The sequence below is a fragment of the Paroedura picta genome, chromosome 8 (genome assembly GCF_049243985.1).
Source record: "Paroedura picta isolate Pp20150507F chromosome 8, Ppicta_v3.0, whole genome shotgun sequence".
In the NCBI taxonomy this organism is placed as follows: domain Eukaryota; kingdom Metazoa; phylum Chordata; class Lepidosauria; order Squamata; family Gekkonidae; genus Paroedura; species Paroedura picta.
The window spans coordinates 23,493,381-23,515,591 of NC_135376.1; the positions used below are offsets into that span (position 1 = coordinate 23,493,381).

Below are 22,211 nucleotides of genomic sequence, written 5' to 3' on the forward strand. Positions count from 1 at the left end.
ATTTATAGTCTGCCTTTCTCACTGTGACTCAAAGCAGAATATGAAATGCAAATCAAAGTAATCAATCGGATTATACACCTAATAAGTAATGTAATAGTACTAGGAATTTCAGAAGCGTGGAAACAGAGCTGTCATCTGAACAAAGCACATGAATGCAGAAACGTGATTAGATCAGGTGGTACACAGTACTTCTTCCTGAACCAATCTCTTACAATGTAGCTCTAGTTTTCTTACAAAAATGCCCTGAATACTTCCATTTGATATATGGTTTTTAATTTATTTATTTGTTTTAATTTTTGTGCCACCACACCTGAAGCTTCCTGCTCAAGGACAAGAGCAGGCCCAAGTAGAGTGAATTACAGAAATCTAGCCTGGAGATGACCATTGCCTGGTTCACTGTGGCAAGATGATCCTGGGACAGATAGGGCACTAGTAGACATGCTTGGTGAAGACGGAAGGGTACCAGCTGGGCTACTTTGGTGACCTGGGGTTCCACTGACAGATTACTGGTAAAGTGCTAGACCTTCAGTTGTACCCCATCCAGGGTGGGTAAGTGGGATTCCAAATCCATACCCTGACCCAAATCTGAACACCAAACCACATAAGGGATTGAGTTTCAGCCAACTTTTCTTGAGCCCAATTGTTACTGCTTCCAAACAACTGGCATTACTATTGGGGGAGGGGGTGGTCAGGGCAGCCACCAGTCAAGAGATAGAGCTGGTTGTCATTAGCATACTTACACAACCCAGCCCGAAGTTCCAGACCAGTTGGGCCACAGGGCCCATAAAGATATTAAACCGAGTTTGGAACATGCCAGGAGTGTGGAAGCCTTCCTGACCTCCTCAGATGGTCCATTCCATTGGGGGGGTCACTACAGGGGAGGCATCTGGACAGGCTGCTGGGGACCATGCCCATCTATAGAGTGGCACCTGCAGGAGGCCCTGCTCAGAGGTGGTCTTGCAAATACGAGGCTCCATCAATAACTCTCCATATGATAGTCAATATCTTGACCTGAGCTCCTTATCTGTTGAGCAGCCAATGGAGTGACTGGAGCATGGGAGGAATACGCATGGTCTGGCTAGCTCTTATCTGAGATTCAGCAGTCTCTATCAACTGAAATCTTCTACCACCCTCCAACTTCTTCCAAGATGCTGCTCTTAACTGACTTCGGTGACACAAAAGATCTGGGCCCACATTTGGGTGTTAATTCACCTTTGGTTCCCCTTCTCTTTTACTCTGACTCCCTTCTTATTCTCCGCATGACAGAGAACATCCCTGGGGTTTTTCTGTGGAATGAGTTAATTGCATAAATGTTCAAACTGGAGAGGGCTAAGATTTGACTAGCCCAGCTTTGAAACTAGTGATCCATGCCTGACAAGACTACCAACCATTGGAAGTAACAACTTTGTGTGGGATGAATAACACTAACAGAAGAATGGCTGGGGGTTAAACTCAACAACTGGAAAAAGGGACACGGAACTACAGCAAGAATAACAGAGAATAAAGATGCATGTTTATTTCACAATATTTATTGATGCTTCCATTAAAAAGAAGCAGCATCAACACGTGTCACTGTAGGATGCTCATTTCACCTTCCCTTCTCTTTCTTTCCAGTTATTTAGGCAACACATGCAGTGTAATCCTAAAAAGACCTGTATCCTTCTAAGTCAATTGACATCAATGGGTTTAGAAAGCTATAAATCTGTTTCGGATTGCACTTATAGAAGATAGCATAAAAACGTATAATGGCAAAAAAGAAGAGACATACAAAGCATGTCCAGAAATCTGTCTCTGTTTTCAATGTGTTATTGAAGAATAACTTGGAGTAACTCATTTTCCTCATTTCCTGGTTTAATTTAAGGATCTTCACACCTTTACATAAATAATTACCCATTCACACAGCACTTTTCCTAAATGTGCCGACCTTGCTGGCATAAATTAGCTTGGTGGAAGGCTGAAACCCAGAAAATACAAGTCAGCTAAAGACATCTGAAGACAGAGCTATGATATGAAGACTTTCCAGTCAGATTACAGATATCAAAACTTTAACAATTCTCCTGCTCCAGGAAACGGAGTGAGTGACATTCCCAGTATCTAACAATCCAAAGTTCAACTGATTAACAAACTCAGGATGGAAATGGCAATGAAACATCAGCCCCTGATTAGTGGGAAATCACTCAAGGATTATATTAGGAATTACTCTTACAAATTACCTTTTGTGGAGCAACTGTTCACATGAATACATAAAGCTGCCTTATACTGAATCAGACTCTTGGTCCATCGAGGTCAATATTGTCTACTCAGTTTGTCAGAGGCTCTACTGCAGAGGTCTTGCACATCACCTACTACTTCGTCCTTTTAACTGGAGATGCATGGGGTTGAATGTGGAATCTTTGGCATAACAAGCAGACGCTCTTCCACTGAGTCTTCCTGTTGATTACAGTAGTCAGGTGTCTGTCCACCTCTAAACTCCAGTCAGGCAAAACTTGAAGAAACAAGACAATGATCTCAACCCTCACCTCTTCTGTAGTATAAAGAGGGAATGTTAAACATTGGAATCAGTTTCTTTGCTAGAAACAAAGGGGCCTTTAAAAAATGGCAACTGTTTCTAGCCCTTTATTTGTATTCAAAGCATTCTGCTCAATATGCCACTTTCAAGTCATTATCATATTTATGGGTTTCAGAATGGCACATATCAACCATACCCTGGATGACCAAGAAATATATGATATCTATGACAGTTGTAGTTAAGCATTCTGGCCAGCGTGCATATATATAACTTACTAGTTAACCAACTTATGGTGATCTTTGTACCTTTGTCTAGGTCAAGTTATGATACAGGCAACCCAAGTCTTGGTTCCAAACCCTGTTTGCAGAAGGGAACGTCCCTACATTACCTCTTTATTGATTACCAAGGCACACAATACCTCTTCGCCTCCCTTAAGGCTAAGTTCTCCTTTGCCTGAGATCAAGATACTGAGAACACTGTTCTGAAGTTCAAAGAACTCTTGAAGGTAGGAGAGTTAGAAGTTTGATCCTCAGTTGAATCTCGGTTTGTTGTTCTTCCAGGATCTAAGTTACATTGAGCTCTCATGTTGGAATGGATCAGTGCCAGGTCATTAGCCCTACATGGTTCCATTTGGCCTTTGGTCTTGCACTTCATCAGTCTGGAAAGCTGCATCCTTATATCTTTGCTGTATAGTGAGTAAATAAAAGGATTGACCAGGGAATTGGTTTCTCCTAGAAGGAACAGTAAATCCTTCAGCAGCGGACTTAGAATGCAAGAACTGCAAGTAGCTCTCACAATGGCTGCCACGTAATATGGGCCCCAGAAGAGAATGAAGCAGATGATCACAACAAGGACTGTCCTCAGTGCTTTGAAATGGCGGAAGTGAGCAGAGGCGGTATCCATGTGCAGGAAGGCATGCCGGATCCTCTTGTGCTGTAGGTAGGCAATCCTTCCCACTGAAATGTGCAAACAGACAAGGGTCAACAAAGCAGGGATGAAGATGCCAAAGCAGGTTATGAACAGATAGTCACTCTTGGTGGCAGACAAGAGTCCGCACTGACCCGTGAAATTGCTTTGCTGCAAGTAGGAGGAAAAAAGTGGCATGTGGCCCACCAGTAAGGAAACACACCACAGCACAACAAGAGAGAAGATGATTGGCTTCTTCCTCATGAGGGTAGGGTAATAAAGAGGCAGCCTCACCGCCAAGTACCTGTCCAGGGAAACCAAGAGCAAGGTCAGTATGGAGCCAATGCAAGGAGTAATGCTCATACAGATCTTCAAGAGACAAACGGTTAGGTTTTTGTCCAATGCCATGTCTATGGCATTATCCAATGCTTTCCCGAAGCACATCAATCCGACCAGTAAATCAGCAGCTGCTAAGTTAAGGATGAAGATATAGTTTCTGCTTGGTTTCTTCTTCCTCAGCTGCCAAATGACTCTGATGACCAGTAGGTTGGTGGAGGGGATGAGGATGCTCAAGAGGAAATGAAGAACCGCATACGTAACATTGGGCATCTTTGTTATGAAACAGAGAGAGGAATATTGGCTTCAAGGTGTGTCTAGATGAGGCTCCATCAAGCCAGAAGCAGACATGCTGTTCTGTTAGCAAACTGCTAAAGGTCCTGCAGGAAATAAAAAATCTCTTGGGTAGAATCCTTTGGCTTGGTCCTACTGTCAAACCGTCTGGACTGCCTGCAAATCAGGAGTAGCCATCAACATGATTGAGGCTCCCAGGTCCTCATTTCATTTCCCTCAGTGATTACAGTCTTCACCTGTAGCCTTGGCAGTGATGTGCTTGGAGATGCATGGAAGACCAAAGTCCTCCCCCAGCTGAAGGCTTCGGGCAAAAGGAACTCATTGGCCGAGGTAAGTGAGGGAAACAGCTGGGTAGGCAGGCTTGTTCAATCAATTTCTGAAAGTGTCTTTGACGCATAAAGATAAGGAAGGAGTTTGGCAAACAAAGCAGAGAGACATTCTAGTCCTTCCTATTAGGCTTCTAAAACGAGCCAGTGTAATAAACAGTGTTTTCCCTGTCCATGCAGAAAAATGACTCCATGTGTTGATGCTATTGACATATAAAGCATGTCAACGAGAAGTAATTGATTGTTTGATCTTAGGAGGAAACTATGTCTCAATAGCTATAATTCGTCCCCCCACCCCACCCACCCCACAGCTAAGAGGGTGCTAGATACAAAATGTTAAGATTCAGGGGGGAAAAAAATGTAAAGAAAAGGTATTTTTGCAGTCTTCTTTGTGTCTTTGAGTGATCAGACCATGAATGTATTGCAACCAAACAGTATTAGTGGGGAAAACAGGAAGATACTCTGCCCTAAAATATCTCAGAACAAAGACATCTGTGTTCCCAGACCATCACAACTACCTGGAAGGATCCAAACAAACTGGGGAGGTTAAACAAAATGTGCTTTTTAAGGACTGCATTTTAAACCGTGGCATAAAAAATGATCTGGAAGTACAGGTTAAATAAAGACTCGCTGCTTCTGAACTCTTGTCACGGCAATGTACAGACCACGTAGGCGACAGCACTGGAGGGACGCCCTGTCTGAGGTTTAATGTACTTTGGAAATGCTTGCCAGGCTACTTAAAAATATGTTCCCAAAGGAACAGCTCTAGCCTAGGAAATAGCTTGGCTACGTAATTAAGTGCTGTCAAGGGGCAGCCTGCAGGCTAACTCCAATGGGGACTTTAAGGCAAAGAGACAGAGGCGATTTGCCACTGCTTTCTTCTTTGTTGCCTCCCCCGCCCAAGTACCAGCCATCACCAACCTCACCCAAAGCACCTTCCTAAATAATAAAAATATGAAACATTAAAAGATGTTAATTACAAACTGAGCCAGGATATAAAAACATAAGACCATTGAACAATTAAAATGAACAAGTTTTCAGATCTGAACTCACTTTAAAAAATGGCCTTAAAAGATCAACCCTTAATGAATAGATTCAAGTGGGTAGCCATGTTGGTCCGAAGTAGCACAACAAATTTGCACACACATCCATATGCTTTAGGGGACCGCTGTGCCAAGTGCTCATGTTAGGGAAATCCCTCTTTTTACAGCAAGCAGGACTATAGAATCCGCTGCTGTCAGTCACTGAGTATCTGATTAGTTTGCACGTGGTCCTCCGCTGATTAATACTAGTCTTGTTGAACAGAAACATTTGGGCCTGTTTTTTTTTTTTTAAGAAAACAATGTAGGTGCCAGGTGAGCCTCAGTGGAAAGGAGCCACACCTAAAAAGCCCCTGTCTCTGGTTGCCTCCAGGCTCACGGTTGAAGGCAGGGCTTGTGAAGCAGATCTTATCTGGAGAGATGGACAATATTGGAGGAGGCAGTCCTTCAAGTATCCTGGCTCCAAGCCAGGGGTAGTCAACCTGTGGTCCTCCAGATGTTCATGGACTACAATTCCCACGAGCCCTGCCAGTGTTAGTTGGCAGGGGCTCATGGGAATTGTAGTCCATGGACATCTGGAGGACCACAGGTTGACTAATCCTGCTCCAAGCCATTTAGCTCTTTTAAGGTAAGAATCAGCACTTCAGATTGTGCCTGGAGACAAGTGAGCAGCCAGTGCAGATCTTTCAGCACCCGAGGGCATCACTGTCCTTGTGTCCGGTCCCTAACAATAGTCTGGCAGCTTCATTTTGTACCAGCAGACCATTTTCAAAGGCAGCCCTACTTACAGTGCATCACCATAATCTAACCAGGATGTAATCAGATCATGGACCAAGAACAACCATAGATGTTTACTTTCCAAAGAATAGCTGAAGAACCATGCTGTCTGGAGAAAATCTGGGCTCCCAACTATAGGCCAGGATCCAGCAGCTTCTCCAAGCTGAAACCCTCTCCAGAAAAAGTAGAGTCTTGGTGTAGTGGTTAGGAGCGTGGACTTCTAATTTGGCAAACTGAGTTTGATTTCCCACTCCTCCCCCCCCCCCAGAGCAAGCTGGGGGATCTTGGGCTCAGGGCCCTCTCAGCTTCATCTTCCTCACAGGGTGTCTGTTGTGGGGAGAGGAAAGGTAAGCTGCTTTGAGACTCCTTCTGGCAGGGAAAAGTGGCATACAAGAACCAATTCTTCTTCTAATCTAAACTGCCAAGCAGCTTTGTCACTGACCAGCAGCACCTCAAGCACTGTTCATATGTTAGTCAATGTATACATGTCTGTTTGTAAGAAACAGCTGTTTGTTCAACTTGCAAACTGATACTACCTAACAGGATTATTGGAAAGTCTAAAAATCTCCTACTTGACATTTTGCTTCCATAGAAGGAAAATACGAGTGATAAACACAGGAAAAGTGCATGACCTCTTGGCGTGTGTGCACACGCAGGCAGGAGTGCTTGTTCACCTGTTATAGTTTTAAGAGAAGCACATTCACTTTTCCTCCTTAGCCAATACAGCAAACAAAGCTGCTAATATCATTTCCACCCATTTGGCCACTTCACCTGACCTTTGACCTATATCCCTACTGAAATCACAGTAACTTGCAATTTTTATTTTCCCCAGAGCTATGAAAAACTAGGATACCGTTCCCCCCCCTTTTACTGATACATAAGGGAGTTGCATTGCATGAGCGAAGATGCACAGAAGCTGCAGCCCACCAGAACACTTCCATGTTTTTATCTTCCACAGCCAGTTTTTAGCCGGGTTGGCAGGGTTCTATCCAGATGGCAGACCCAGGAAACCAGCTTCCTATCTTCCTGCACCTTGAGAAGAATCATCCGTCCCTGGCAGTGCTGATAAAGGGCTTAAGAATACAGGCAGTTTTGGAACTCTTAGAAGTCTGGGTCAGAGGGTTTCCTTAGATAGTGCTGTTGTGTTGAATGGATGGATGTAGTACAAGGAAGAAGACATTTTTAAGCACAGTCTAGCAACCCATGGGTGTGGTTGGATAGATGATTGGGTTAAATGAACAAAGAGATGCAAGTTAATTAGGGCACCTTGGCGACACAGTCAAAGGCAGGGTGGTGAGACCACCTGAATGGGAGAGTCCTCTTGCAGAAGAAACAGACGGTATGGGTGGAAAGCAGGATTCACCAGCAGCACCCACCTCCCACACACAGAAGCACAGATGTTTCCTTGCCTTGTGCTTGCAGAAGAGCATCTGTGAATCCAGCCCAAGGCTCGAACTCAGAACACACTAAGGAACCAGAAAATGAAATTATGATACCCATATCTATCCCAGTCACAAACAGCAATCCTTTCCCCCTCTAACAACACTATGATATAAAGGTGCCGGTGAAATAGCAGGAAGTGAAGGGATGGTGGAGCTAATAATGCAGAGAATACCTTGCTACTCGAAAGAAAAGCCAAATCAAACCAACGTGTGATGGGTCATCATAATTCTGTTATTACACCTCTTAATTAAAAAATTCAAAATGAGAAGGGTGAGAATAGGTACACTTGTAAAATACTGGAAACTTCTTTTAGTAGAAAAGCATAGCATAAATACAGGAAATTTCAGTTTTCTAGAATAAAGAAAAGTTAAAGTCAGATTACTTCAGTCTCTTATGCTCATCCTTCTTACACTTTATAAGGATATATTGAATTAATAATTAGGGCTAGGGAATACTTTGGATAACAGCTTTTATCGTTGACTGTGTGTTGCCATACATTTGCAGCCATTTCACTGTGATCCCCTTCCCCCCTCAAGTGCAGCCATTTCACTGTGATCCCCTTCCCCCCTCAAGTGCTGCTCCTGAAGGTGCCTGTGAGGTGAACATTTTCACACAAACAGCTTGCCATGTTGAGCAAAACAAGCGGCAATCAACACGGATGGCTGCTTGCACGAGTTGACTCCAGGCTGTTGCATATGTGAACAATTGATTTTTAAAAGTTTTCTGTATTACAATATATAGACACAAATCTCCAATGTGCTTGACTCCGCTATATTTAGCTAGCTGCATGAAACTGGTTTAACTCAGACTCCAGTACACTGTCAATTTATCCTCTGTCCAAACAGTCCATTTTAATTAACTTTACATTTACTGCAGATTCTGATTTTATGTCAAGCACTACAAGATTGGTATCACTAGTGACTTCTTGTTAATAGCTACCAAGGCAGCATCCAAAAATAGCTCTGTAAACACCGTGTCAAAGGGGTTTGTTCCCTTTTGGCTGTTACCAAGCAATTCACACTTGCCGGCCTTTAAGGACCACAAGCTTTTACCTGTGTGTGTGGTGTTTTTTTTAAAGCAACTAGATGCAATCGTAAGAGACAGTTCAGAGTGTTACAGAAATTGGTTTTCTGAGCATGAAAAATAGTTAATGGGACTTAATGGTATCAAGAACTTTTCAAATGAAATAAGGTAACTGTTTCTTAGCTGTAAAATTAATGAGCTTTATGTCTCTGCTCTAACACATTAGCCTTGTATTTTAGATGTTTCCTCAAGTCCAATGCAATGGAAATTCCATAGTACAAAAGATGACGCTCATCGACATGGAAGAGTGAAAAACAGGGCTGAATCCAGAGTTCTTCAAAATGTAAAAGCCATCCTTTCCTCTGAGCGCTAATTACGCCACACTTTTGACTGTGAACATCCAAGAGTGTTATATGGTAAAGGTTTGTGAGTGCTCTGAAATACTTTTGCTCCAATTCTCACCAAGTTCAAAGGCACAGGACTGCAGCCTTTCTGCTTCCCCTCAAAAGACATCTCTTTGTTAATGTGCCACAGTCACCTACATTCTATTGGCTTTACTGGCTAACTGGGGAGATTAAAAAAACAACATTTCATAAATTAAAGAAGTACAAGGGATGTAGTGAAGTCACTTTGACATATGGAGACCCTATGAATTAACAGACTAACATTTTCTATCAAAAGAGCAAGGGAAACAATGCAGTACGCACCGAAACTAAGATGTGCAGAACGAAGGCAGAAACATTATTTCTATTTGTAACAGACATCAGATTGATGGTGGAAAATGCCCTCAAGTCACAGCTGACTTCTGGTGAGCCCATAGAACTTTCAAGGCAACAGATGTTCAGAAGAGATTTGCCACCGTTTGCCTCTGTATAGTAACCCTGCATTTCCTTAGTGGTCTCCCATCCAATACTAACCAGGGCTGCACCTGAGATCTGAAGAGACCAGACTAGCCCAGGTCACTGACATTACTCTATTTAACAAACACAAGCTGTCATATTAAAGAAAATACAAGTAACTGCTAACCTCAAGGCTGCTACATAAAAGATCCACATACAGAGGCTGTGCCCGTACGGACAGCTACCCTGGGATGCTGAGTGGAGCAAAATGGCAACAGTAGGCCTACTCACTGGCCAGATGTGGCAAGCCACCAACTTTTCTCAAATAGTAACCACATTACATACATGTCTTTACATGTCTACTACAGTTACTGTCCACCAAAGCAGGCTGCTCATAAAATGATTCACTTTTCTAGGCAGGAAAACTAGGAAAAGCACTGTGGGTTAGATAGCATTCGCTGGCAGGAGCTTATGGGAATTGTAGTCCATGGACATCTGGAGGACCACAGGTTGACTACCCCTGCTATATGGTAACGGCTTGTGAACATTCATAACCTAGCAACATCATGAACTATAAACACCTGTGCATTCTCATTTTTTAAAAAACACACATGATTGATGTGCAAGTTAAAAACCTCTGTATTTGAACTCCTAGATAGCCAGTATGTCCACAGGATTAGTATCAGACTATGATAAGAGAGACTAGGCTTTAAATCCCTTCTGTTCATCTGATGACTTTGGAGCAATCGTGCACTCTCTTTCAGAACAACTTATCTGACAGGGGTTAATGAGGATAAAATGAAGGGAAGGGAAACTGAAGCCACCCTGAACTTGGAAGAACAGGACAAAAAGTTTGATCAGTAGGATTCTGTACATTACATCTCCCAAGCCTGAAGGTATTTATTGGGTTCCTCAAAAGGTCCGAGTTGGTCAACAGAGTGCTAAAAGTACTACTTTAGGACATAGGAGTATTTTACAATCTTACCTTACAATCTTTGTTAGAGAGAGGTCTAGTTGTGTATATATTGCTACCCAGGATATAAGGCAAATTTTTTAAAATCAACCATGTTTATTAAAACATACAAGCTGGCAACAAAATTATTAAGAGCATCAGTTCTTCTGAGAATACTGGGTCAAGCATAGCGCTAACATCATTTTGCCTATGTTTGCATTCATACCCTAAATTAGTGAAAAGGAGTCCATACAACTGGAAATAAATGTCCACATTCCTTTTACCTGATGGCTGGACAAAACAGAATTCCTGCAACTGACAACACAGCAACAAAGGTGTTGCAACCAGTATTTCAGGTGAAAAAGTCTCTCTTACAGCCAAGTTGCATGATCAAGGGAGTAAGTTACTATGACTATCCTTGAACACCACTTTATGATGCAGGAAAAATCACATTTAATTACTCTCACATTTAAATTTCCTGGGCATACATCCTTAGTATGCCAAGATCTTCTGATTACAATCACTAGTAGTCCAGGTCTCACTTGTATGAGTTAGTCTGTTATTTTGCTGTGATTAGATTTCTGCCACATGGTTCTTTCACGTTGAGGGAAAGTAACTGGAGATTAATTTTTGAAGTTAACAGTAGAAAATGCCATTGAAGAAACATGCTGTTTCAGCCTACCTGCTCAAAGCAATGAGTGTATTCATTCCCTGCTCAAAAACCCACTGAACCTCTGCTGATCAAAACAGCAACCCTCAGTAGTTAAAAATTATAGGACAGGCAGTGGGTGGGTTGTGACTCACCTTCTTGCTAAAGTGATAGCACTTTATGCATTGCTTAACAGTTAAGTTCTGTTTCCACATGAACCTCCATTCTCTTATCCAGCCAAGCAAAAACCTTTCCCTTCCTTTGTAGGCTGCCAAGAAGGAATTAGTTGGGTGTTGTTCATTTTTAGAACTAGGCAAATGTAACCCCACAGATTACTTACTGGGATAGTTTTCAGTTGTGGCATGATGGTCTGCTGAGAATTCCGAAGAGCGAGAAAGTTGTGGTTTTATAAATAAAACAAAAGCTGTTTTCTTTTACCTTCACTTATCTTCAAAAATTTTGGTCCAGTAACTGGTTGAATTCATTATGATTCAAGATACTTCACACAGTAAATGAAATTTCTTTATTTAAATCAGTTTGCTTAGTTTATATTTAGGACAGTATAAAGGCCTGGCTATCTGACCACTTAGCCTGGTCCATTGATCAGACTTCAAATTATCAAGGGACTCTGAAGAGCAGCTGGTCTTCTCTGAAGTCACAAAGTTTAGGGCAGTTACTCTGCATATATTTTTTGTTTATATAATTTAGTATACAGTGCACCATTCACTCAGCAATATACTCTAAAAATATACAAAAATTACATAGCCAAATCAGCAATGTCTGTTATCGAGTTATCCAAACCAGTTCAAGAGACAATCGATACTCTTACAGGTCCACTTTAAACTACAGATAGAACATAACTTCTATATATAGCATATCAGACATCTTCCTTCCTTAAGGAAAAAAAACTTAGGACTCTAACTCATTTTACCATCTTCTTAGACATAAATAAAAAAACACAAAAGTTGTTAATGCCTGCATTGTCTAGTGCCAAACTGGTTGAATTAACTTTAAAAAAAATCTATACAGTATTATTGCACTCAATGAATGTGCAGTAATTGGAAATATCCCAGCACTGAAAAGAGTCTTGCATTAAGGTTTTCTGGAAGAACAACATGAAGGCGAGGAGAGCATCCAGTCTGTACCAACAGCTTGCTGTCTTCAGTACAGGCCATCATTCATTTCGTTCATGCTGCCTTTGGAAAGTGTCTCTTAATGTCTGAAAACACAGCAAAACAAACTTAGCGGAAAGTTCCATAAACAAAGAAAGATCAGTGGGGGGAAAGAAATGTTCTGTACCCAGCACTGCCAAGGAAGCCACACAATATGCAGTTAAGAAGGCCAGAAAGCTGAAATAATGAACTCCTACACACTGAAAATGCTACAAGAGGCAAATCCCTTACAAAACTGATGAGGACAATGGGGAAAGGAAAATGGTGCCTGATGAGCTGTTCTAGAAACTCCCTCTGAGCTGGAAACATAGAGCTATACCTGAAGCAGAACATTAATGGCACATTTGTGATATATTTTACACCCTCCACCATCAATACCTTGCTGAGCAACCTTCAAACCAAACTTACAAGAAGTTTTCAGTACTGATGAATGGGGCTATGATCTATGATGCGGTATTTGCTCCATGTGCACATTGAGCTTCATTTCATTATCAAGGATCTGAACAAGCTGCTGCATGGAAGGAAGGTGACCGGACTCCAACTTAGACCACACTGGAACATCTAAAGACAGAGACAGGAAGGAAGCAAAAATCTTAACGCTTGTCTACTTTTGGAAGGTGCAGGAATAGCCAACTGTTCCCCAAAACAAAGCTACTTTTATTAAGCTTTCAGATACATTCCGAAAGTTCTTACCATCAGCTCAAAATGGTGACCAGTCACTGAATTTACTGCTCCCTCTGGTGTCCCCTCTAACCCTGACACTGTATTTTAGCTTTGTGATTTTAGAAGTTAACCTTTATTTTATCCTGTTTTTGTATATTCTGTACATGTGACTGTATTGTGATGACCTATGGCTAATACAATAAAATCTAAACATACGTATAATTTACTTTTAATTTTACTATATTCAACTAAGATACAGTGCTTCCATATCTACCAAGCAACGATTCAAAAACACTTCCTGTAGAAAGTTCGACACAAAATGTTAAATGTTGTTTTAATCTTTCCAGGCCTTTCCTGTGGTGGGCTCAGACTTTTGGGAAGCAGGGGGCTGCTGCAGTCCCACACAGTGGGGAAGCAGTGAAGGCAATGGCAACCAGGTCTGGACTGGAGGGCTGGCCATGCAGGAAGCTGAGAGACGAGGCGGTGGCAAGGGCCTGGAAGTGCAGGCCCACCCCTCCCCAGGCCAGCCGATAAGCATCTTGGAACTGGGCCATGGGGGGAGAGAGGAGCCACCCAAGTGAGGATGCACCATGCTACCAGCTCATCTGTGTTCACTTGCCCACCCCTCCTTCCCTAGGTGTTAAGGCAACAGTGATTTTGAATGCCTGCAGGGACTTGGCAGTTGGCAAGAGGAGAGCATAGCACGGGGGGGGGGGTGCATGAGTAGTGGTATTCTCTGCTTTGCTATAACAATGTGGCTGGCATCAGCATTGGGCCGGATCCATTTCAAGAATACTGGCCTATGTGCCCATTTCCCCTGGGTGTGAGGAGTCTCCTTAGGGGATCTTAGGGGGGAGGAATGGCAAATAGGGGGATCTATGCCCCCACTGCTCTCTCCCTTTTAGGTGCTGGGGCCACAAAACAATCTCCTTTCCTTTCCACATTGAGCAAGGCATGTAAAGCACACTTTTCTAGCAGATCTGGCTGTGAGTTTGCTAACCCCAGTGCACTCATATGAGTAGTGTCTGAAAGTTTTTAAATTAGTAAATTGTGTACTTCAATTTATTTTATTTATTTATTTTGATTTTTATACCGCCCTTCCCTATGGCTCTGGGCAGATTACAGAAAGCATTTTGGAACATTTACATGGAACAGTATCAATATAACAATATAACAACAATAACATACCAACTAGAACGGTATTTCAACAACAATAACTTTGACACTCCCTCGGTAGGTTCGACCTCTCAGTATAGGGGGGGGGGGGTGTTATGAGTAGGTAAAGGTAAAGGTATCCCCTGTGCAAGCACCGAGTCATGTCTGACCCTTGGGGTGACGCCCTCTAGCGTTTTCATGGCAGACTCAATACGGGGTGGTTTGCCAGTGTCTTCCCCAGTCATTACCGTTTACCCCCCAGCAAGCTGGGTACTCATTTTACTGACCTCGGAAGGATGGAAGGCTGAGTCAACCTTGAGCCGGCTGCTGGGATCGAACTCCCAGCCTCATGGGCAAAGCTTTCAGACGGCTGCCTTACCACTCTGCGCCACAAGAGGCTCTTGGTTATGAGTAGATGTATGTGCAATTTGGTTGCTACACTGTTCATGAGTAGATGTATGTGCAATTTGGTTGCTACACTGATTTGGTTGCTAGATTTATGTGCAATTTGGTTGCTACACTGTTCACCGACTTGATTACAAGATGGCAAGATAAAATGTTTTAATAGTTTAGATTTTAGTTCACATGTAATTGGTCAACATTTAGGGGAGTTCTTTCATTCTGTATGAACAATTATTTTGTGCTGTGAGGCATAACAACAAGCCTAAGCCTCATGACACATCTTGACCCCCCCATACATACACCTACAGGCCCCTCAGACAACAGGAATATGTTCATGGGTTTAAAAAAAGCTAGTCAGAACTTACCATTTAAAGTTATTTCAAATGCACCTGTTGACATACATTGGTTCTCAATCATGTTGCTCAGGAAGAAAACCATCATGCAAGCATAGACCTAGAAATTAGGAGTATTAATCTCAATTGCTGTGTTCAAATTATGCAGCTGAACTCAATAGCTGCCCTACTAGCATAAAAACCAATGGGAAATCATGTATACTTTATACACTAAAAGGAAGATTACCACTTGTAATATACAGCCTCACTAAGTGAGTAAACAAATACTTTATATCACATATTTACATTCTCATTACAATTTCTGTTTCAAACCCTAGCGGTCTTGCTCCCTTTACACAAGCCTGTTAAATATGCTTTTGTTCTCATACACCAAGGATAAAAAATGATGCAATCTTTAGCAACATGGCTCTCAAAGATATCAGTCGAAGGTTACATTTCAGCTAATCATAACAAGGCTATAGCTCCATAAATAAGCTACATAAATGTCCAGGATATTATACAACCTATGCCTTACTCCAGTTATTTCAAACAAATTGCTCAGAATTAATAAAACTGAGGATGCTTTTTGGATCACAAATTTAAAAATAAATAAATACATTCCCAGTTCAACAGTAAAACAGTACAAACTACTCATTGGCCACCATAACCAGATCCTGTTCTTTCAGGACTTCTCCCAACAGCGCCAGTGGGGTCATGGTTCTCACTGACAGCAACAGGAAAGGGCAGGAAAACCCCAGACCCAAATTCTGTGTCTGACAGGGGTTTGTGGGTCTTGTTATTTCACTATTTGAGTACAGGTTTACGTACATGAACACAACCCTATGTTTTGCCAGACACACGCACACTAGTAATGCTTTAGATTGTGAGGAGTAACTCCCATGCCATTCTGTACTGTCACCAGGCAAATTCAAAATAACTCTGAGAACCCACAGATTTTATTATCAATGGCCTATTAATATTTGGCAATGTGAGGCATCTGTGAGGTAAATAATGGATACTGATTACATCTGACTCCCTTCCAGGAATGCTGAGTTTGAAAGCTTACAGAGTGATATGTGGCCTACCAGGCCATCTCCTGAAGACAGATAATGAGATTGTGAGGACTAACTCCCATGCCATTATGAACTATCACCAGGCAAATTCAGAATTACCCTGAGAACCCACAGATTTTATTATCAATGGCCTATTAATATTTGGCAGTGTTAGTGATCTGTGAAGTAATAATAGATGCCAATTACACCTGACTCCCTCCCAGGGAGTTTGAAAGCTTACAGAGTGGTATGTGCCCTGCCAAGCCATCACACTAGATCCACTCTGCTTATTCCTGAAGACAGACAATGAGACAGGGTGACTTCTAACCTGTCTAATATAGGATCTAGACTCCCAACTGGGCAAAGCATCTGTTAAATCCCCCTCTTCTTCCGGCAACTTCCCCCTCCCATCTCCCTCTAAAGGTTCCAAGGGCCCTGGACTGGTTGTTTCTGGCTTCTCCACTGTACCGAAAGGGTACTGAATAATATAGGGGGAAGGGGACACACTTAGCCCTACCCATCACAGCCTGCCACATCACACTATACATTTTAAAAGAAAAAAAAGTTGATTCTGTACCTTATTTTCTTGGCCCCACTGCCAGATACTTGGAGCTTGCATGCCAAAGAAAGCAAAAGGATCCTTGCCAACAATAATGAAGCCTATTAACACTAGTTTGAAGACTGACAGGAAAGACGCTATATGCCTGTCAAAAGAAAGACACCACTGAAGGGGTTTTTAGTTAAATGCATCCTGTCCAAAAGCCCAGAACTGCACCACATCTAACTGAACACCACTAGTTTTCATTTCACATGGTTTTATGAACAATAACTACTAAATTTAAGAAACAGCTCAATCTTATACAAAAATAATGACATAAAACTCATTGAAATCTTTGGGGCTTAGATTAGCATAAACCTACACAAAACATTGTAATATTACAACAGATGAACACATTTTTCAAAAGCTCTCTACATTTATCCTGCAGTACTGCAAACGTTCTGATACTTTTCACCTTGTAACCACAAGAACAGAAAGTTTGAGTGTGAAAGCCCATCAGGTTTTAGCCAACGCATGGCAATCCTACAAGGATTCCAAGGCAAGTGATAATCAATGGTGGTTAGCCACTGCCTGCCTCTGAGTAACAATTCAGGACTTCCTGGGTGGTCTCCCCTTCCAAGTAGGAACCAAGGCTGACCTTGCTGAGATCTGCCAAGGCAGGGCTAGCCTGGATTATCCAGGTCAGGGCACAGCAAAAATAGTGCATCATTATTAGTTTGCAAACTCTGGTTGCATGAGGCCTGTTGCTCCAGTTGTCAGATATACATACTCATGACATTCAGCTCTTGTCACAGATATTAAGTTAGCTAATTCTTGATGTTACAGAATTTAAACTATCCAAGCTACTAGAGACTGCATGTTTAGTACATAATTAGCTTACCTATAAATAGGTTGAGGAAGGTAGTTCTCTCCTTCAATGCGGATGTCTGGGTACCGCTGGCTAATAACCCGCATGTACTCCTCAAACACCCGCCTGTATCCTCAGGAAACACTGAACAGAAAAAAGGAACCACTGTTAAACTCTGAGTATTTTCACTACATGTTTCAGCTCATCAATCATCAAAGTAAGTCTAGGAGCATGTTACACAAAGACAGCTACATTTCTGTTCCTCCTATTCATATCACTCTCAACTACTTGAAAGTCTCTTACTAGTCTTCCTTTCTATTCTCCGTGCTTGAAAATCCCTTCCCAGTGAAAAAGTATGTGATACCACCCTTTCTCTTCAAGGCCTTCCTCCACACAGATCATTCTCACCAAAATCCTCGTATTGTTAATACTCAAATTCAACTGCAAACAAATTTTAAGCAGGCTAATTTGCCTATAGTCACCTCTTCCTCCTCTCTCCATTTCACAAGGACCTGCCTATTTTTGCCTATATAATGTTGTAAAGTGTCACAGACATTGATGGTGCTTTTAAAAAGAGAGAGATAGAGAGGTGGGGGACATTTTGGTTCTTATCAGCCCACAAGTTAACCTTTCAAAAAATTAACAGCAGCCAGGATCGTGGAGAAGAACTTTCCAATAAGGTAAATCTTTTAAGAGTTTCAAATGATGTACACAATTCTACTAGAATAAAATCAGAGTCCAGTAGCACCTTTCTGAATGCTTGCACTCGAAAGCTCACACCTTGAATAAATCTTTGTTGGTCTTAAAGGTGCTACTGGACTTTGATTTTATTGTGCTACTTCAGACCAACACGGCGACCCATTTGAAATAATTCTACCAGATTTTGATGCTCCTATTGCGTAGACTAGCCTTTTATCTTCTTTGCTCCGTTTGCAGTTCTTGAGGATGTGTGGATTTCTGCAAGTGGCTCATAGAGTGTAAGTTACTAGTTAACTATGTACTAATAAAAACTGAACACATTACAGTAACCAACAGGCACACATTCTCTCATAGCAGACTGCTAACAAAAGCCAATACGGTTGCAAACTGCATCTAGCAAATTTTTAAGTGCCTGAGTACAGAAGAAGTCAACTCCATCCCAATCATTTGTAGATATCTACCATGCATAAATAATTTTTATTTGCCTATTAATGTACCTAATTGGGAGCTAATTACATGAACCAGCCAGATGCCAAAAGATGAATGATGGTGGATATGTATCAACGTGTATTTGGAATCCACAAAACTTACTTCCAAATCAGTATCTTTACAATTGCAGCAGGAGACCTGTTATAAAGATTTCTTTGATAAATGTTGCTCTCATGTTGTTGAAATAGGTATTTTTAAGTTACCTTCTTCACCCATAGCACTTATGGTTTTTAAAATGATAACAAAAATGATTTCTATAAGTGATGAAATTGGGAATCTATAAGAGAAATGCAAAATGTATCCAGCTTTCCCTCCCTTTGGTCCCAGCTGTGATGTGTTGCTATGCTGATGTAACATTGGTACACAAGAGCAGTAATGCCTGTTAAAAATAGCTAGAAGTGAAAACATTCTTGAATTGAAAAGCTTCATTGTTACAAAAAGTTTATGAAGCTCCAGGAAAGATCATGAATCAGAAAGACGTAGAGGACTGACCCCAGACAGAAATCATAACAGTGTTTGAATCTCTCAGTTGCTGTTTCTCATGTAAGTATTTTTAAATAAAAGACTGCACCTGAAATAATGTTCTGACTCAAAAAGCTTATGCCAAAATAAAATTTGTTCTGTTTTTAAAGGTACTATATTGATTCCCTGTTATTTTGCTATGATTGAATAACGCAGATAATCCATTTTGGAATTAAAAAGAAACACTTTATAGGCAAGATTTTAACAGCTCTGCTAATTTTGCTGAATTCATAACTAGAATTCTAAACCAGGCATTTGGCTGAGACCGACAACAGGTCCCCCTCAAACAGCCCCTCCATGGCCTGAACCAGTCTGACCTCTCGAAGGGCCTTAGCTAAGTTCCTGTTCCTGTTCTACTGCTGTTTAAGATCACTGAAATTGTGTTACTTAGACTCTTGTTGTTGTATTTGTTTATGTTAGATATTAATTCATTCTATGTATCCCCCTCCCATGCTGTTGTATGTAAACCACCCTGAGCCATATGGAAAGGTGGTATAGAAATCAAATAAATAAATAAAAATAAAGTAGATTTGAACTGGTTTCCAAAAATAGTTTTGTTCATATTGCATAATATCTCAAAATTAAATCACAAATCATTGTCTCTGGTACTGCACCCATAGCTAAGAACCTGGACACTCAGACATGCCTTTGGAAAATCCATCACCAACTAAAACTTATACTCAAAAGTTCCACACAAACTTTATTGCTTATAGGTGCAAATTCCAAATGAGTCTTTCCCTGACTAAGACAGCAAACCTTGTGACTGAAGTACAGGTCCAAATGAAAAATGTAAAACACCACCTAATTGACAGGCTCACGTAGCAGACCAATAATATGCTGTGCAGTTTTCAGCACCCAGCACAAGAACCTTACCGTATTCATTATAAGACAAAGTTTTAAAATATCACGATGCTTACAATTAGGTCCTTCTGTGTGGGATCCTATAAACACACAGCACTGGCACCCGGAACATCCAATGCTCTCTTCCTCAACCTCTCAAAGCTTGCTCACTCCTTCATCTCCATGCAATTTCACTCCACCATGGAAATATCTACCATGCAGAGCCAGCTGGGTGTAGTGGTTAGGAGCAGTGGCCTCTAATATGAAGAGCCAGGTTTGATTCCCCACTCCCCCACATGCAGCAAGTTGGGTGACCTTGGGCCAGTCACAGTTCTGTCAGAGCTCTCTCATCTTTCCCTACCTCACAGGGTGCCAGGTATGGGGAACGGAAAGGAAGGCTGCTTTGATACTCCGTCGGGTAATGAAAAGTGGGGTATGAAAACCAACCCTTCCTCCATCTTATCCAAGCAGGCACCCCTGTTCTCCCTCCCAGGTGGTATTGAGGGGCCGACATTCCAGCCGCCCCCATCCCGCAGTCTATTCTCCAGGCCTCCCGCCTGCCAACATGTCTGACACGGGCCTTTCTCCTCCCCTTTGGACTATAAGCGCCCGGTGTGCGGGCCAAAGCGGTGCAGCAGCACAGGCTGGCCGGGCGGGGCTCACCCCAGTCCCTCCGCCTAGCCTCCCCCACGAGGCTGTTGTGCGAGCCAAGCGGCCCGGAGGAGGCGCGGCGGGGCCCATCCCGCACAGGTCGCATGCGGCGCTCCCAGGCCCTTCGGCGGGAGACCGCCCTGAGCGGCGCGGGGGAGCCCAGCGGCCCCGCACACGGGAAGGGCAGAGAGAGAGAGAGAGAGAGAGAGAAGGCAGCGGGGCTCGGGCCTTCCTCCTCCTCCTCCTTCACCGCTCAGGCCTCCGCCGGCCGGCTGCCCCACGAGCGACCGCTGCCGGCCCCGAAGAAGACCCGCCGACAGGCCGCGGCCGCCTCGTCTCCCCGGCCCTCTGCCTGGCAGCTCCGCCTCGGCGCTTCCTGGCCCTTTGGGCGGCGGGACGGGTCCGCGGGGGAAGGCGGAAGGCCTCGGCGCCGGGAGCGGGAGCGGGCGCGGCAGAGGGTGGGCCGGGGAGGCCTCCGTGCCCTCCCGCCCTGGGCCCTCACCAGATCTGGAACTTGAGCAGCGGCCCGGTGGCGTAGGCCATGCGCAGCTTCTTGCCCGGCGGCAGCCCCCCCGGCTGGCCCGCGGCCCAGTCCAGCCCCACCGAGAGCAGCAGCAGCAAGGCCAGCGCCCGCCTCATCCTGCCGGCAAGGAGCCTCGGGAACGGCCGCCGAAATGGGTCGCCCGGATCACGCCAGGCCGCCGCCCTCCTGCGCCTGCGCCAGGCTGCGCCTATCCCGGCGGCGGCCGCCGAGCGCGAGGGGAGGAGGAACCGTAATCTTCAAAGGGGGGGGGGAGGCGATCGCTGGGCCCGCAGGCAGTTTGGCCTGGAAAGGGTTAACAAGGGAGCGGCGCGGCTGCAGGTTCCTTTCTGCAAGAGTGTCCCGGAGGGTCTGATAGGCTGCTGGTTCGGGCGACTGTATCTTGTTTCATGACTGTCCCTGGGCTCGATTTCCCCCCCCCCCGAGCCGGTAGGCTTGCCAACTCCAGGTAGGGAACTTAATGGAGACTCCGGGGCAGAGCCTGGGGAGGTGTTGGCGGGGGGAGCTCAGTGGGGATGTCATGCCAGAATGCCCCCCTCTGCTACTGCCTTTTTCTTCAAGGTAATCTGGAGAGGATTTGTAATTCCAGGAGAACATCCTGTCCCACCTGGAGATTGGCAGCTCCACCCTCTGAGGCAATTTATAGAGGGGTTTGTGTGTTTCTATAGCTGAATATACTTCTAATTTTATATCTGGACATATATGCTGGTGTTTATGTTATTTATAATCCGTAGACCCACACTTCTAAATTTAAGCTTGTTTTCTCAGGTTCATTGATAAAACCTTATATTCTCCACCCAATAATCAGTCAGTGTTTTCATTTTAAAACTTTATTTAAAAGCCATCTTGTCCTTTGTGAAGTGAGTAGATAAGAGGTTGTGTAAGGACTTGAGAAATCGTCAGTAGCTTTGAAATTAGATTTCATCAGTATGGCGACTACCAAGTCTGTCTCCATCCAGATCCCTGGTGATGTGGTAGAGATATTGAGCCAATGCCTGACTGCTGCAGTCTGATGGCTGAAAGTGAATACAGCCAGCCTTTGTCAAATTTTTTACCATTGAGAAACCCTCTGAAACAGGGGTAGTCAAACTGCGGCCCTCCAGATGTCCATGGCAGGGGCTTCTGGGAATTGTAGTCCATGGACATCTGGAGGGCCGCAGTTTGACTACCCCTGCTCTGAAACATTCTTCAGG

The 22,211-nt window shown here is 43.3% G+C and overlaps 2 protein-coding genes across 2 annotated transcripts; both read right to left on the reverse strand.

Moving 5' to 3' along the window:
- Positions 1-1,520: 1,520 nt before the first annotated feature.
- LOC143842593 (glucose-dependent insulinotropic receptor-like) lies at positions 1,521-4,594 on the reverse strand. The gene has a single exon (XM_077347830.1). It carries the CDS (start codon positions 4,022-4,024, stop codon positions 2,969-2,971), a length of 1,056 nt encoding a protein of 351 aa, XP_077203945.1. The 5' UTR covers positions 4,025-4,594; the 3' UTR covers positions 1,521-2,968.
- A 7,004-nt stretch (positions 4,595-11,598) lies between these two features.
- Positions 11,599-21,175, reverse strand: SELENOT (selenoprotein T). Its single transcript, XM_077348689.1, has 6 exons — positions 20,980-21,175; positions 17,310-17,420; positions 16,448-16,574; positions 14,852-14,939; positions 12,675-12,827; positions 11,599-12,313 (listed from the first exon to the last, which is right to left on the reverse strand). The coding sequence occupies exons 1-5, from the start codon at positions 21,114-21,116 to the stop codon at positions 12,703-12,705; spliced, it is 588 nt and encodes a 195-aa protein (XP_077204804.1). The 5' UTR covers positions 21,117-21,175; the 3' UTR covers positions 11,599-12,313; positions 12,675-12,702.
- Between the last annotated feature and the right edge of the window lie 1,036 nt (positions 21,176-22,211).